This window comes from Cebus imitator, unplaced genomic scaffold (assembly GCF_001604975.1).
Source record: "Cebus imitator isolate Cc_AM_T3 unplaced genomic scaffold, Cebus_imitator-1.0 Scaffold159, whole genome shotgun sequence".
NCBI classification, from domain to species: domain Eukaryota; kingdom Metazoa; phylum Chordata; class Mammalia; order Primates; family Cebidae; genus Cebus; species Cebus imitator.
In genome coordinates, this window is record NW_016107474.1 from 2,225,489 (window position 1) to 2,241,867 (window position 16,379).

The following is a 16,379-nucleotide window of genomic DNA, read 5'->3' on the forward strand; positions in this document are numbered from 1 at the left end:
ACCCACAAGGGTGCACATACATATACACATATGCATCACACAAATCCACACTCACACACAGGAGTGCCACACATACACATATACACACACACCCCACAGAGAGGTACACACACACAGAAAATCGCAGACTTACATATGCTGTACTACATCCACTTACAAAATAATATTTGGCCATTAAAATTATAAAAACAGGCCAGGCACAGTGGCACATGCCTGTAATCCCAGCACTCTGGGAGGCCCAGGCAGGTGAATCACCTGAGGTCCGGAGTTCTCAACCAGTCTGGCCAACATGGCATTTCTATTAAAAATACAAAATTAGCCAGGTACATTGGGACGCAGCTGTAGTCCCAGCTACTTGGGGGGCTGAGGCAGGAAAATCACTTGAACCAGGAGGTGGAGGTTGCAGTGAGCTGAGATTGTGCCACTGCTCTCTAACCTGGGTGACAAGAGCAAAATGTCATCTCAAAAAAAAATTATAAAAACAAAAAGCATTTATGAAATGTCAAGAGGAAGGACACAGGCTGTATCCCCACCCCGCTACGGCTGTGGCACGGGCTCCGCGGGAAGGTTTCCTCTGTGTCAGGTGGCGGGTAGCAGTGGCTGATCACTTAGCTCCTGCATTTTGTCGGAACCCTTTCTGCAAACCACAGCAACTTCAAATAAAACCCCCATGGGGAGAAGACTAAGCGTGTGTGCTGGTTCCATAAGGGAATCGCACAAGGCAAGATGTCCAGAACAAAGAATGACAAGGGTTGGACAAAAGCGTACAGGGGTCCAGGGACGGGGAAGAGAAGAGGAGGAGGAAAAGCACTCAGCACAGGAGCAAGACTTAGAGGGCAGCGAGCCTTCGGCCTTTCATGACGGCTGGGAAGGCTGTACTTCACATACAAGGAGCTCTCCAGATTCATTCTTCAGGTTAAGACCCATACACATTCGAATGGCGCATCTGCACGGCGCAGCGACTGTCCTGTGCTAGTGACTGTGTCGGGAATCGCTGCACCAGAGCATCCGGAAGCCAGCTGCTGGCAGGAGCCTGGGGCAGGTACCAGGCTAGGGCAGGCTGCCCAAGGGCTAGCACTGGTCTAGACTTTAGTGGAGGGCAGCCAAGTCACAGTCCACTGGGCAGAATTCTTTGCTTATTAAGACGGCTTCATTTACATGCCCAGCCCAAACCCAGGGTGCAGGGATCTTTTTTTTGAGCAGGGTCTTGCTCTGTTGACTACACCTGAGTGCCATGCATCGCCACAGTGGTGTGATCACAGCTCACTGCAGCCTTGCCCTCCTGGGCTCAGCCTCCTGAGTAGCTTGGACTATAGGTGCACACCACCACGCTCAGCTAATTTTTTAAATTTTTTGTAGAGCCGGGGTCTTACTGTATTGCCCAGGCTGGTCTGGAACTCCGGGGCTCAAGCAATCCTCTCACTTCAGCTCCCCTAAGGGATTTTAACCTCTTTAGAAACAGATGCACAAAGCGGACCCATTGCTCTCATCTCAAATCTTCCCAGGGCTCCTCACTGTCCTCCCATTACAAAAGCCCCACATTTAAAGTGGCCTCCGTTCCCCCACCATCTGGCTTCTGCCCAAACACTCACCTTGACTCAAGAACTAGTTCTCTCCAAGCCTGTTTCCTCATCTGTATATTGGGGTCAGTACCACCCCTGGCTCATGGATGCATAAACCTGGCCCTCTGTACGCGATACCTGATCCTACCATTCACATGCTGCATGGGGGCTGTTTATCTTTCAATTGTGCAATTTGTGTTTTAAAAATATGTAACATGAGGCTGGGCACAACAGCTCATGCCTATAATGCCAGCACTTTCGGAGGCCAAGGTGGGCAGATCACCTGAAGTCAGTTTAAGACCAGCCTGGCCAACATGATGAAACCCCAACACTACTAAAAATACAAAAATTAGGCTGGGCATGATGGCAGGTGCCTGTGGTCCCAGCTACTCGGGAGGCTAAGGCAGGACAATCACTCGAACCCAGGAGGTGGAGACTGCAGTGAGCCAAGATGGCGACACTGCACTCCAGCCTGGGCAACAGAGTGAGACTCCACCTAAAAATATATATATGTATGACATGAGCAACAAGAGGTCTCCCTGGCCTCGGCCCAGGTGAAATGCATCAGGCCAAAAAGGCCCTTCTGGTTATGTGTATATAGAGTCTTTCCATGAACCACTGGCTTAAGGAAGCATAAACAGCCACATAGAAATAAACAGCTGAAACCCTCTGGAGGCAATGAACAGTCTACGGAGGTCCACACAGTGCCTGGTGCTAACTCATGCTCAGTGAGGGGGGGACCGTCTCGTACGTCTCATTCCATAGAGTGGTGTAGGCTTTCCTGGCTGCCAATCAGCTCTCACTCCTGCTTTCTTTAAGTTTTTTCTTGTTAGTGAGATGGAGTCTCATTCTGTCGCCAGGCTGGAGTGCAGTGGCACGATCTTGCCTTACTGCAACCTCCGCCTCCCGGGTTCAAGCGATTCTCCTGCCTCAGCCTCCTGAGTAGCTGGGATTACAGGCATGTGCCACCACGCCCAGCCTAATTTTTGTATTTTTAGTTTCATCTTGTCTGGTTAGCCTGGCTGGTCTAGAACTCCTGACCTTAGGTGATCTGCCCACCTCGGCCTCCCAAAGAGCTGGGATTATAGGCGTGAGCCACTGCGCTCAGCCTCCTGCTCTCTATCGAAACAGAAGCAGAGATGTGGAATTTCAGCCTAGCACCCAGTCCCCTGAGTGTTAACTAGTCCACAATTTAATTGAACACAAAGAACAGTTACTAAGCATTTAAAAGCTTCTGTCCTGGTAAAACACGAAGAGCCCACATGAGCAGATTCATTTCTTCATTTTTTTTTTCTTTTTTTGAGATGGGGTCTTGCCCTGTTGCCCAGGCTGGGCTGTAGTGGTGCGATCTTGGCTCACTGCAACCTCCGGCTCCTGGGTTCAAGCAATTCTCATGCCTCAGCCTGCCAAGCAGCTGGGATTACAGGAGCATGCCACCATGCCCAGGTAATTTTTGTATTTTTAGTAGAGATGGAGTTTTACTATGTTGGCCAGGCTTGTCTTGAACTTGTGACCTCAAGGGATCTACCCGCCTTGGCCTTGGCCTCCGAAAGTACTGAGATTACAGGAATGAGCCACTGTGCCCGGCCCATTCTTAAGTTTTTTAAATTATTTTAAAACAGAGATGTAGTCTCACTATGTTGTCCAAGCTGGTTTCAAGCTCCTGAGCTTAAGCAATCCGCCTGCTTCAGCCTCAAAAGGTGCTAGGATCATAGGCATGAGCCCTGGCACCCAGCCTCATTTCTTCTTTTCTTAGCCCTTGTCATGTGCTAGCACATAGTACTCTTCCAACACTAGGAATACAATTCACAAAGCAGCCATGGCTTCTGCCTTCTAGGAGATTAAGGTTAGTTACTTTATTATTATAATTCCTGGAATCTAGACCCTAGTAGAAACAGATACAGGCACAATTAATTCTGATTGAGGCTGGTGGGAGAAAAGGGTAAGAAATCAGGGTTTTGAAGGATGAATAGGAGTTCAGCAGGTATCAAAATGGAGAAGCCCTTTACATACCCACTGCTTTTCTTTAATCCTTCCAACCACTCTGAAATTTTACATTCTCTTTTTCCTAAGTGAAAACACAGAAATTCTAGTGATAAAATTACGTGCCCAAAGTCCTATAGTTGTGGACTGATGGAGCTAGAATATCAACTTGAATCTCACTCTCCCACATGCCATAACTTTTTCTATTTTGCACAGCAGCATTTTTTAAAAGTAAGCACAGAGCAACAAAGCTGACCTTCCAGTTTAAAGTTGCCACCATCAAGAAAGACTGGGAATCAGGAAATTTAAAAACTAATTGCACGTGCAACACAAGTCTGCAAAATGAGCGTGCAGCCTGCTTCCGGCTCTGAGCCCCCTCCCTGGTGCCAGGGGACTGGGAAATGTGCAGGGTGGTGAAGTGGCCGAGTCGGGGCTCTGAGCCCACAGCCTGGATTCCAGGCATAGCTCTGCCACGTCCGGGCACCCGGACCTTTAGCAAGTTACTCAGCTTTCTCAGATCCCAACCTCCTCATCTACAAAACATGGCAAGTAGCAAACCTGGCCTCGTGAAGGAGAAATGATTTAATACACACAGAGTCCTTCAGACAGTGTCAGGCACACAGTAGACACACAGTAAAGCTATTGTTATTCATATTATTGCCACATTGGTACCCAAAAGAGGCCCTCAGAGGGGAGGGGTGGGTACCTCTGGTCCCAGAAATTCAGCCAGTCCTGCCCCTGGGGTTTATTTTTATTTATTTATTTACTTATGTTTGAGACAGGGTTTCCCTCTGTCATCCAGGCTGGAGTGCAATGGCACAAGCACGGCTCACCGCAGCCTCCAATTCCCAGGCTCTCGCGATCCTCCCAGCTCAGACTCCTGAGTAGCTGGGACTACAGGCATGCGACACCACGCTCTGGCTAACTTTTTTTATTTTTAGTAGAGATGAGGTCCCACTATGTTGACCAGGCTGGTCTCCAACTCCTGAGCTCAAGCAATCCTTCTGCCTTGGCCTCCCAAAGTGCTGTGATTACAGGTGTGAGCCACTGAGCCTGGTTGCTTCGGGGGCTTAGAAGCCATCAGAATAGACTCCGACTGGCTAGTTCACGCCATCCCTGGCACGTCCGTCCTTCCCACCTCCATTTCTCCTTGGACGCAGCAGCCTCTGTTGTCCTCCGTTCCTGACCCTGAAAGCTGAGCTGCACGCCCTCTGGATTCCTGGCTCCGTGAATGTTTGTATTATGTTAAAGAATGAATAAAAGGATCAAGTGAATGAACCCATTCTGCAAGACAAGCATGTCGCAGCAATGACCAAGCATGGCTCTCAACCGAGAGAGCCTGGCCCTAGCACATCGCAGGCCGCTACCAGAGGTCACGGCATTGTCCCCGCAATCCTGCAGAGACAGGAGAACAATGGGACAGAGGCTCTGTCCTGGGCACCAGCCGGGTACTTCGGTGTGGCAGACAACAGCTGTGGCCAGGCAGCCGTGCGTGCTGAACGTTCAGCGCATTCCCCAGACTCGAGTCTGGGCGTCGCAGTCGCCAGCCCAGCCTGCCTGGCAGCCCCTGCTGCCCCGTGGCCTTGCTGGCATTTGTCTTGTTTTCCCAGCCACTGCCGCCTCTCACTTTCTCGGCTCTGAATAGACTAAGGAGACTTAGAGTCGAACCTGACTCTTAGTTCTAGCCCCAGCTCTGTTATTCATTAGCGGTGAGTTTAGGGCAGGTCCTATCACTGCTGTGGGCCTCAGTTTCCCCGTACGCTGACGCACCTGTGTGGCAGGCCACAGGTGAAGTATGAACTGTTGGAGGTCAGTGCTGGCAAGTGCGGGTAAGGCCAGGCCCTTCCTGTGCTGCTGATGGCTGTGACTTTGGCCCAAGCCATTTACAACACAACTGGCAACATCGGTAAACAACAAGAGTGATGCTCTGTGCCCTGTAGCTCAGCATCTGTATCGAGCATCTCCTAAGAAAATAATCTACAGGGTGGAAATGTTTCCTGCCAGAACTGTGTGTCATGGTGTTGTCTAAAAGGAAAGCTGGAAATAACAGCTACTACTTCCGGGTCCCAGAAATTAAGACATTGGTCTAAGCACTTTCCCTATATTTGCTCATTTAATCCCCACCACAATCCTACAAGGCACACACTATATTACTCTTATTTTACACATCAGGTGACTGAGCCCAGAGCGTGTTAGCCATGTGCCCAAGCCACACAGTAAGTGACGGAGCTGAAATTTAAACCCATGCCATCTGGCTCCAAAGTCCACTGTACTACACTTTCCTCCTTGACAAAGTAACATAAGGTTCATTTAAAGGCAAAATGCCTTCATAAACAAATTACTCCATTAAAATAAAAGAAGAATTTTCAGAATACGCCAAACTAGAATATGACACAGCAAGTCAACTTATCTGATTCTTCATTTTACAAATGAGGACATTGAGGCCCAGGGAGGGAGAGATTTGTCCATGGCCAGGCGGGTGGTTAGTAGCATAAAGATCCCTCCTCTAAATTTGCTGGGCGTGGTGGTGCACGCCTTTAATCTCCAGCTACTCAAGAGGCTGAGGCATGAGAATTGCTTAAGCCTGGGAGACGGAGGCTGCAGTGAGCTGAGACTGCGCCACTGCACTCCAGACTGGGTGACACAGTGAGATTCTGTCTCAAAAAGAAAAAAAAAAATTGCCCCCGCTGGATTCCAGTTCCTCCACATCAATGACCATGCAGTGAATTTACACCCTCCATGTTACACACAAAGCACGAGAACGCACGTGCATGACTTTTATTACGACCAAAGTCAAGGGTTTATGAATACAATAATCTTAAACTAAAGGCCAATCCACTTCTTCTTCACATGGAAATGATGGCAAAAAAGCAATCGGGTAAGTGACCCGGTCCCCAAGACATGGCACCCAGAACAGGCCCATCTGGAAGGTCCTCAGAGAACATCTGCTCCCAGTCTCCATGAGGCAGAGGGGAAGCTAGCTGATGGGCAGGCCAGTCTCAGAGGGGTTTTAGTGCCTGTGGAAATATAGCGTCATGCCAGCAGAATGGACCCTTTGTAACCTAGAAGGCTGTATTTGCAAATGCAGCATGAATTGTAAAGTCTTGTAGTAGTTTCAGATAATTGGGATTTTTAAATGCAGAGGTGGAAAATGCAAATGGTAATGGTCAAAATATGACCCTGCACCTGTCGTTCCAGACAGCATTCCAGCCCCCCCCCCCACCAACCCTGGCACTGCAGTGCACATCTGTGCCTCATTCACCATGAGATCCCTTTCTTTAACAACTGCGATCGCACTGGAGCTTCCAATCATGAAACCCCGCTTCCCCACCCGGGTTGTGCATGTGACCCAGGCTGGGCCAATCAGGGTCTTCTTAAGAGACTGACTGACACTGAGGAAAGAGACCTCTCTTCTGGGATCCTGACCCAGAAGGACCACCACAGCATGGACCATTTCTTCGGCTGTGCCAAGGCTACCTGACTCTAAACCCAGAGAAAAACAGAACTGAGAGATGAGATGAAAATACTGCATGAGCCCTCAATCCAGCCACACCGAAAACCGAAAAGCCCTGCACTTCCGCCTCCAAGAGCCAAGCCATTCTTCCTTGTGCTTCAACTTACTGGAGCTTGCAAATATGAACTATCACCACTCCTCCCACCTAAAGGTTCCCACCAGGGAATCAATGTCCTCCAACCCTCCCCGGCCACCGGCCCAACCAACCAAACTGAAAAGAGTTCTAGATAGGAAAGAACCTGCAGACTGCCTTAGTGGGTATAAGGTTTCCTCTGGGGTTGATGAGAAAGTTCTGGAACTAGATAGCGGTGATGAGTATACACCATTGTGACTCTGTTTAATGATGCTGAATTGTACTTTAAAATGGCTAAAATTTATGTTATTGTATTTTACATTTATTTATTTGACAGAATCTTGCTCTGTTGCCCAGAAGGCGTGGTGCGATCTCAGCTCACTACTGCAACCTCCGCCTCCCAGGTTCAAGCAATTCTCCTGTCTCAGCCTCCCAAGTAGATGGTACTACAGGCGTGCGCCATCACGCCTGGCTAATTTTTTGGTATTTTTAGTACAGACAGGGTTTCATCGTTTTGGTTGGCCAGGCTGGTCTCAAACTTCTGACCTCAGGTGATGTGCCCGCCTTGGTCTCCCCAAATGATGGGATTACAGGTGTGAGCCACCACACCTAGCCAGTATTTTACCACAACTTTTTACATGGGAAGAAAAAAGGAATCACAAAATCTGCGATGTGGTGCCCCGTGCCCACATCCTGGCGAGCGCCCCCTCCCTCTGCTCTCTTTCCTCCGGGCCACGTCCAAGAGCGGGCCAAGCACAGCAGCCGGAATTCAGCAGGAGACCTTTGGCCATGAACAGGACTTCTTTTTCATTTTCCATCCTGCTGCCACTCGGAAGACCCCTGAAAGCTGGTTAACCATTAAAACCCAACTGGCCTGGAGGAAAACAGCCTGTGGGGTTGAATAAGTGCTTTTCCAAAACAGGGGCTCCACGGCCAGACGGGGCGCAGACAGCAGTGTCAACCAGGAATGCTGACCAGCGTGTGAAACAAATGGCCTTTGTCAGCATTTCCTCGGTCCAGGCACGGCGCTAACGCTGCTCAAAGCCAATCTCACGCCCATACCTTTGAAAAATAATTATCTTGCCTCTTAACTCCGGAACCCACCTCCTGAGACTGTATTCTCAAGGAATAATTCAACAGAAGAGAGAAGGGAGCTGCATGTATTAAAATGTTGGTTGGAACATTATTTACAAAAATAAAAATTGGAAGCAACTTAAGAGGCCAGGAACAGGGGAACGCTTAGTACATTACAGGACATTTGTGAAGGACACTCTGCTACCAGAAAACCCTGAATTACAAAGGCGGTGCAGCTTATCATTTACGAAATTACATTAACCTTAAAAAAAGGTAGCTGGAGACGAGAGTGTGGCCTGCAGGCTAGGACACAGCAAAGCCGAAAAGAAACCCTGGGCCTCTTAGCTTTCACCACCTTCTCTCATTAGACTGTTGTTTTTATTTTTATTTATTTATTTAGAGACAGGATAAGAGAGAGGTCTCTCCCTCACCTACCCTTCCCCAGGTCTCCCTTTTTGGAGTTCAGATTTTCTTTTCTCAACACAATCCCATTACCTGTACCCCAAGAGAACAACCTTGGAAGTTTCTGGAATTGAAAATGTCCATTTTCTTTAATGGCCAGAATGGAAAAGACCTAAAGTAAGCACTGTTCAGAGAGGGTACACATTAATTCTCCCACGGGATCCTGGAGACCACCACTGAAAGTCAGCCAGGACGCCACAAGGTAGTGGCCGCTATTCTGGTGCCCCCACCAGTCCCCTTCTCTAGAAGCAAGCCACCTGCCCCACCCACGGAGGTAGGTGCCCAGCTGCCACGCTTCTGTCACAGGATAGGTGGGATCGCAAACACAGCGACCTCCTCCTAGCCTGCATACTGAAACAATTTTGGTGACATTTCACCGGTGGCTCTACTGGTGCAGAGACTCGGCATGGCTTATCCCAAGTCACAGCTAAGCTACAGACCCAGGAGTCCAACCCAGCCCTCTCTGTCCTTGCAGGATGGTGACCCCGGGTGAGCTATGACCTCCAGACAATGGAGGAACTCAGAGAATTACCTGTACGACCTCCTTGACCAGGGTCTTGTCCGTCCCGGTTTTGGCGCGCTGCAGCCCGCTGACGTCCTCACCGATCCACGTGATGAGGGCGAACTTGGACCTCTTGCTCATGGCATCCCCGGTGGTGAAGCGCACGAAGGCAAACAACCGGACGTCATCTGTGGCCAACAGCAAAGACAGAACACAGTGCTCTGTTAAAACACCCCAGCATGTTTAAAGGATTGCTTTAGCCCAAGAGTTTGAGACCAGCCTGGGCAACATGGCAAAACTGCCTTTCTAAAAAAAAGAATACCAAAAAATTATCTGGGTAAGGTGGCATGCACCTGTAGTCCCAGCTACCAGGGAGGCTGAGGAGGGAGGATCACTTGAGCCTATGAGATTGAGGCTGCAGTGAGTAGAGATCACGCCACTGTACTCCAGCCTGGGTGGCCAAGTGACACCCTGTCTCACGTAAAACAAAATGAAGTTGTGTGTGTGTGCATTGCATGTGTGTGTGTATGGCATGCAGGGCCACGGGTACACCGCTAGGATAAAACAATATTACTCAACATCAGCTCAACTGGCATCTGAGGCCAGATCACTCTCTCTGGTAGGGAACTTTCTGTAGGTTGCAGGGTGTTGAGTGGCACCCCTCACCTGGCCACACCAGTTACGACAAACAAAAATGCCTCCCTGCATTGCAGATGTCCCCTAAGGGGGGCGGAACACCCCTGGGTGAGAACTACTGCTCTCAACAGTTGGTGTCCCCATTGAATCAGGCCGCCTTTTGTGTTTTCCACCAGAGTTCTGTGCCTCTCGAGGAGATCACATATCCTTATTCCGCCTACTTCACAAATAGTTCATATTTTAATTGCCATTATCACCAACATCTCATCACAATTCCTAACTGGTGGTTGCCATAGGGACGCCAGTGGTTTGGAACCATTCACCTTGTGTTAGCCACCTATATCAACGCCGATACTCTCTCAGGGCTCTTAGTTGCTGGCGTGAGGATTTCTCAGGCACCCAGTGATACTGTAGAGCAGTATATGCTTGCTTCTCAAAACTCGTGTGGATTTAAATCACTGGGGAAATCTTCCTAAAATGCAGATTCTGATTCAACAGGTTTTGGGTCTATGCTTCTAAGAAGCTCCCCAGGGATGCTGATGCTGATGGTCAAAGGACCACACTTTGAGTTAAAAATAAATAAATAAATAAATCTGCATTTCTTCCTAGAATCTAAGTACCTCCCTGCAGGGTCCCACACAAAGCATGTACGTTGGCGCCAAGACTCAAGGCCACAAACCACCTGTCTAAAGGAGACCAGCGCAGGGAGTTGAGAAGTTCACTTCCTGGTGATTATCTCAAAGCCTGAGGGGTTACCAGCTGTACGCCTTCAACAAGAAGCCATGCGGTCTAATGGCTCATCCGTCTGTCCCCGGGAGCTAAGGAACACACAGCTCTCAGCAGACCATGAACCTGTGATCCTAACTCCCGTCCAGGGTCAGGGACTCCACAACACTTACTTCTTAAAGGAAAGCAGCCATCATCACCACTCACAGCGGCACAGCACTTTTCAGTTTACAAAACATGCTTCTATTTTATCTCATGTGGTCTTTATAACAATGCTGGGAGGTAGATGAGGTACAGACTTTCATTTTTCATCATCAACATCCAAATCACCTTCATAGATAAGGGCTGGAGGCTCAGGGGCCACGTGATGTGGCCAGGGTCAGAACACGGCGAGGCCAGAGCCGAGGGCCTGACAGCTTAGGTGCACGTGCTCAGCCCCCTTTCTCCAGGGAAGTGCCCCACCAGGCCATGGCCATCGGGGGGTCAGCAGGTGACCAGGCAGCAGGAACAGAAAGAAGGATGGTCTCAGGGATGCTGCGCAGGTAAATCCACAGAGCCTGGTTGGACATGAGAAGTGAGGGCAGAGGAGTGCAGAGCTCAGGAGACCTCGAGGGGCGAGAGCCCCGCCTCCCAGCACCCAGGGACTGTGCCTGAATCCCCAACACCAGCCTGGCTGCCTCACCTGTAAAACACTTTCTTTTCTTTACTGAGATAAAAGTCACATAACATAAAATTCACCATGTTAACACTTTAAAGTACACAGTTCAGTGGCTTTAAGGACGCTCTCAATGCTGCGCAAACATCACAACTATCTAATGTCATCACTCTCCACCCCACTTCCCCGGGCCCTGGCACCTGCTCCTCTACTTTCTGTCTCTATGGACTGGCCCGTGCTGGACGTGGCAATGGACTCATATGCTATGTGGCCTCTGACGTCTGGCTTCTTTCACTCAGAGTCACATCTCCAGGTCCGTCCCTGCGGCCGTGGGGGTCAGCATTCCATTCCCTTTCATGGCTGACGGGCCTTTCACTGTGTGGAGAGACCACATTTTGCTTATCGGTCCATCAGGTGATAGACAAGTGGGTTCCTTCCAAAATGGGGTGATTTCACACCTCCCTTATCAGCTGACCCTGGAGACTAAATGTGAGAGCTACAAAACCCACTGGCCCCTCAGGGTAGAACCTTCACTCAAAAGCTCCTGACACAGGGCGGGGCTGCCAGGTGGCCACCGCCCACAGGAAACCAGGCTGGTGCAGGTGAGGGCGGTTCCTCACATCTAAGGTGCAAAGGGCGAGGCCACGAGGCCACGGCCGGCTGGTGCAGACTGGAGTGTGCGGAGCAGCCCTTTAGCTCAAGAGCGTTTCTCAGCAGTCCCCGTGGTGTTTGGGAAGCCAGGCCTCTGTTCTGAGTAGTGTCGCCAGAACATCAACACCAAAGTGCTTAATGAAATGGCAGCCTTGACCCGAGGGGGAGGAGGGGCTGCACATCCGCCTCCAAATGCCTTTCACAAGCAAAAGAACACTGCGAATCTGTTTCCATGGTAACCACTCTCGGGTTCCCATTTCCACAGTGATCAGCCGGGACTTGTATCCAAACTGCCCATCCTTGGCCCAAGCCTCCACGGGGGAAAGTTACCAGCCCTGCTTTGGGCCAACGCAGTTTTCGGGGACCCCGACCATCTGTTCAGTGCAGTGCCAAGCCTTCGGGCTGAGCCAGCTCTCCCAGGCTCTCTCACTTCTCCATGTCACCCCTCCCACTCCCACGGCTCTGGCCAGCTCCTCTGTGCAGCACCACGGCTTTGCCAAGGTCTTCCTTCCCTGCTGGCTGCCAAGGACCTCCACACTGCCCTCTGAGCCCACCCCTCCCCCTTTCAGACCTCCCAGGTCTATTTGAGCAACATCCTTTCCCCCTTTAGTGTCACATGTTTCTGTTAAAGAACCACAAGCAGCCAGGTGCGGTGGCTCACGCCTGTAATCTCCACACTTTGGGAGGCCGAGGTGGGCACATCACCTGCAGTCAGCAGTTCGAGACCAGCCTGACCAACATGGAGAAACCCCGTCTCTACTAAAAATACAAAAATTAGCTGGGCATGGTGGCGCATGCCTGTAATCAGAGCTAGTCAGGAGGCTGAGGCAGGGGAATCGTTTGAACCCGGGAGGTGCAGAGGTTGCAGTGAGCTGAGATTGCGCCACTGCACTCCAACCTGGGCAACAAGGGTGAAACTCCGTCTCAAAAAAAAAAACTACAAGCACTGTCCCTGGGTCCCAAGTACCAGCACAGGGCCCGGCACAAGATAGATGTACAATAAGTAAGTCACACCCCCCAATCCCAAGGCCGCTGGGAACCTTCCAGAACCACAGCCTGATGTCATCTGAATGACCGTGGGGGGAGCGGGGTGACAAGGGACACAGTTTGCTAGGTTACTGCTGGTTGCTTATCTGACAATGCTGGTCAATAAGATCGCTGACAGGCCTGTTTTGAAAATCTGAGAGTCACGTTGTGCTTACAAATGTTTGCTGCTGGAGATCTGGCACGAAAGTGACAGGTCAGCTGAGCCTCAGATGGAAAACCTGTTGGTCTGTGCACCGTTTCTGCAGCTGCCCGGCAGACTGGAGGCCTCTCCCTGACCCCGCTCACCCTGAAGGTGGTTCTCAGTCCCTTTTGACCTCACAAGGGGCAGTGCTGGGGAAAACACTAGTTCTTCATCCCTGGTTCAGCTACTTTCCCTCTTCTGAGCAAACCGGGTCCACAAACCCGAGGGGCACTCACAGCCCCACATCAGCAGTGGGAAGCCCCAGGCTGCCTCGTCTACCTCGGGCTAGTGTCACTCTTGTTCACAGGAAAACGGCATATCTGCTGAAGGGCATGGAGAAATGCCAGCATGTATATGTTACTGTGATATGTGTATATTTGTGTATGTGTGTATATATGCGTGTGTATAGGTGTGTTTGTATATGTGTGTATATACATATGTTTGTGTGCACAGATATATATGTGTGTACATATTCATGCATTTGTGTGTGTGCATGTGTGTTGTGTATGTGTGTGTTTGTGTGTGTGTGTGTGCATTAAGATGGCAAAACAGCTTAGAAGAAGGTTGGCACCTGGGCTTCCCATCACCCCCACTGTACCACTTGGTCTCCGACAGGGCCAATGGTCCATCTCTTCAGACTGAGGTTGAGAGTCCAGGTCTAGTCAGAGAAGAGAGGGAGACTGCGCAGCCCGGGTGGGGGACGGGGGACCCAGGACTTCACCCATCACAGGCACCAGGAGACAGAAGCCATGAGTTCCTTCTGCTGGTGGCCTCAGCACAGTGGAGCAGTCTACACCCTCAACCTTCTCTGCAACGTCCAGGGTGCAAGTTCAAATTCCAGAATCCTTTAGAAACGGACCCCCACATGTACCAGCCTCGTGACCTGGACCACAGTCCTGAATGGCTCTAAGCCTCAGTTTCCTCATCCACAAAATGGGTCAAATACTTACCTCATGAAGTGGTGGGGAGGATTACATGAAAAAGAAATGAGATCTGAAGGACTTGGCTGATAGGACTCCTTGCTGTTTTTTGACTCCCAACATCTCTCCAATGAAACTGCCCTCGGGCTCACAGGGACCTCCTCATTGCCAAGCGAACACCATCTTCTCCACGCCCACTAGTGGCGTTTCACACCATTGTCAATTCTGCCCTCCATGAACTTCTCCCTTCCCATGGCACCCAGGACATGGTGCCATCGTGGTTCTCAGAGCGCTGATGCCACCTTCTACTTTCTTCCTGGCTCTTCTACCCGCTGTCTCCAAGTGGGCACTCCCCAAGGTTTTCCACCTCATCCTCTCCTTTCCCCTGACACGCTCTCCCTGGGAGATCTCAGCTACCACCATGGGATACGGGGGCACCAGCCCCTGCCCTCACAACTGTCCACTGCTCTGTCCTTAATAAGGCGGGCAGAGTCTGTCCCCCGTTTCTCGCCATCTCCTGGCACCTCGCACCCCCTACACACAATTGTTTGCTAAGGCAACCTGGCGCACCGAAAAGGGTCCCAGCTCCAGAGATCGGCCAGCCGGGGCCGATGCCAGCTGCTTCCTTTAGCTACGGAACATCACATGAGGATGCTTCATGCTCTGTTCCCGCTGTAGAATGGGGACAACCTTCTGTATCCAGCTTTGGGTTTCAGAGTAGGGCACTCCAAGGCACACAGAGTCACAAAGTCACTCTGTAAGTCTTTCTTGAGGGCAGATGGAAGGCAGTAAAGGTCCGGGAGGACCTGAGCCCCAAGTCTACCTAGCACGTATAAGGTGCCAGGCACCACTCTAAGACTTTGCACACTGCACCATTCCAGCTTCTCTGTGAGGGCAGCACAGACCACTGTTCCATTTCACGGATGAAGAAACTGAGGCTTAGAGAGATGAAGCAACAATGAGCCACACAACTCCTCCCTGCCCGCTGCAGAACTCCTGAAGTCTAGGGCAGCAGTTCTCAAAGCATGGTCCTCAGACCAAGAGCACCACAGCACCCAGGAACTTACTAGAAATGTGAGTCCTCAGGGTCCACTCGGCCCTACTGAACCAGACACTGGGAGTGGGGCCCAGAAACTGTGCGTGAGCGAGCCCCCAGGGTGATTCTGAGGCTGCCAAAGCCTGAGACCCACGGACTTGGAGGAAGAGTGGAGAGGAAATGCAAGAACTCAGAGCTGGGAGAGGAGGAGACAAAGCCCTCAAGGGCAGAAAAGCTGAAGTGCTCAGAGTTCAGCCCCACGCCCTCCTTGCCACCCGTCTGCCTTTTATTTTAAGGAAGTGACTGCATGAAGCAACTTCCTGCAGGGTTCATGGCTCCTGAGCACGATCCTCAAAGGCCACCAGGACACTCCCTCCCCAGAATCCCACAACCCACAAGAAGGAACAGCCCTCATTAGCAAGAGAGCTACTGAGCCTCGGCCCTGGGTACCAGGAGGCCTTTCTGTCTGTGCTGCCTCTAGCGCCTCTGCTTCCCCATAAGCCACACGGATTTAGATGCGCATCACAGCATCAGACCTCAGGGCCTCTGCCACGGATACGGCAAGGTCAGGACCCCATCCTGAGGGCTGTGGTTTCCTTCTGGTTGGTGCCATGCATCAGAGCCCAGGCCAACTGCACTCTGGATGTTCCTGACTTGGAGACTATGGACGCCCTCCCCTTTCCACCCAGGGAGAGTCTTGTTCATGAAAAGACAGCTCTGATGCTTAAAGTACTAAAACTCTACTCTCAAAAGAGCCTGGTCCTTCCTTCCACTGGTCTCTGAAGCCTCATCGGGGGCCAATGATAGAGATCTGGCTCCGGGAAAGGACCCCTGGAGACCTAGAATGCCCAGGCAGGACCCAGCAGGTAGGTAAAGGGAGGCTTTGGCCAATGCCCAGGTCGTCTCTTCAAGCTTCTCTGCCTTCATTTACTACGGAAGTTTATCTGTGTGAACGAGTCAGCATTCAAATGTTCTCAGGACACCACCTGGTGCGGAGCCGAGCTCAGAAGCCGGCCCCGGTGGCTGTTACACGCTCTTCTCTGTGGCATTCCCCTCTCCTGGCTCTCCTTTGACCTTTCCCTGGGTCCTGGAGGTGCCTTTACACCTCTCCTGCCTCCTCCCCATCCATGTGCTCTCCTCCCCTTCTTCCCTCCTCCCAACCTCTCTGGAAGAGAGAAGGACGGGGCAGGGTAAAGCCAGAGGGGGCAAAAGAGAGACAGTAGAGGGGACCACGTGGGGAGACCAAGTCAGGGTGGCCAAGCTGGGCGTGGGGGGGACCAAGCCGGGGGACCAAGTGAGGGAGCCAAGCAGCGGGGGTCCAAGCCAGGGCTGCTGAGCAGTCAAAGTGATGGAAATG

At 51.1% G+C, this 16,379-nt stretch overlaps 1 protein-coding gene across 2 annotated transcripts in view; it reads right to left on the bottom strand.

The window, feature by feature from the left end:
• Positions 1-16,379, bottom strand: part of COTL1 (coactosin like F-actin binding protein 1) — a 49,720-nt gene that overhangs the window by 14,249 nt on the left and 19,092 nt on the right. The window contains exons 3-4 of one of the 2 annotated variants that reach the window (XM_037743914.1): positions 9,201-9,358; positions 3,960-7,028 (exon numbers count right to left, since the gene is read on the bottom strand). In XM_037743914.1, the coding sequence (XP_037599842.1) occupies positions 6,909-7,028; positions 9,201-9,358 (278 nt within the window). In that variant the 3' untranslated portion in view covers positions 3,960-6,908. Of the gene's footprint in view, positions 1-3,959; positions 7,029-9,200; positions 9,359-16,379 lie in introns of those variants that run through there. The other variant, XM_017543628.1, reaches the window with a different exon arrangement.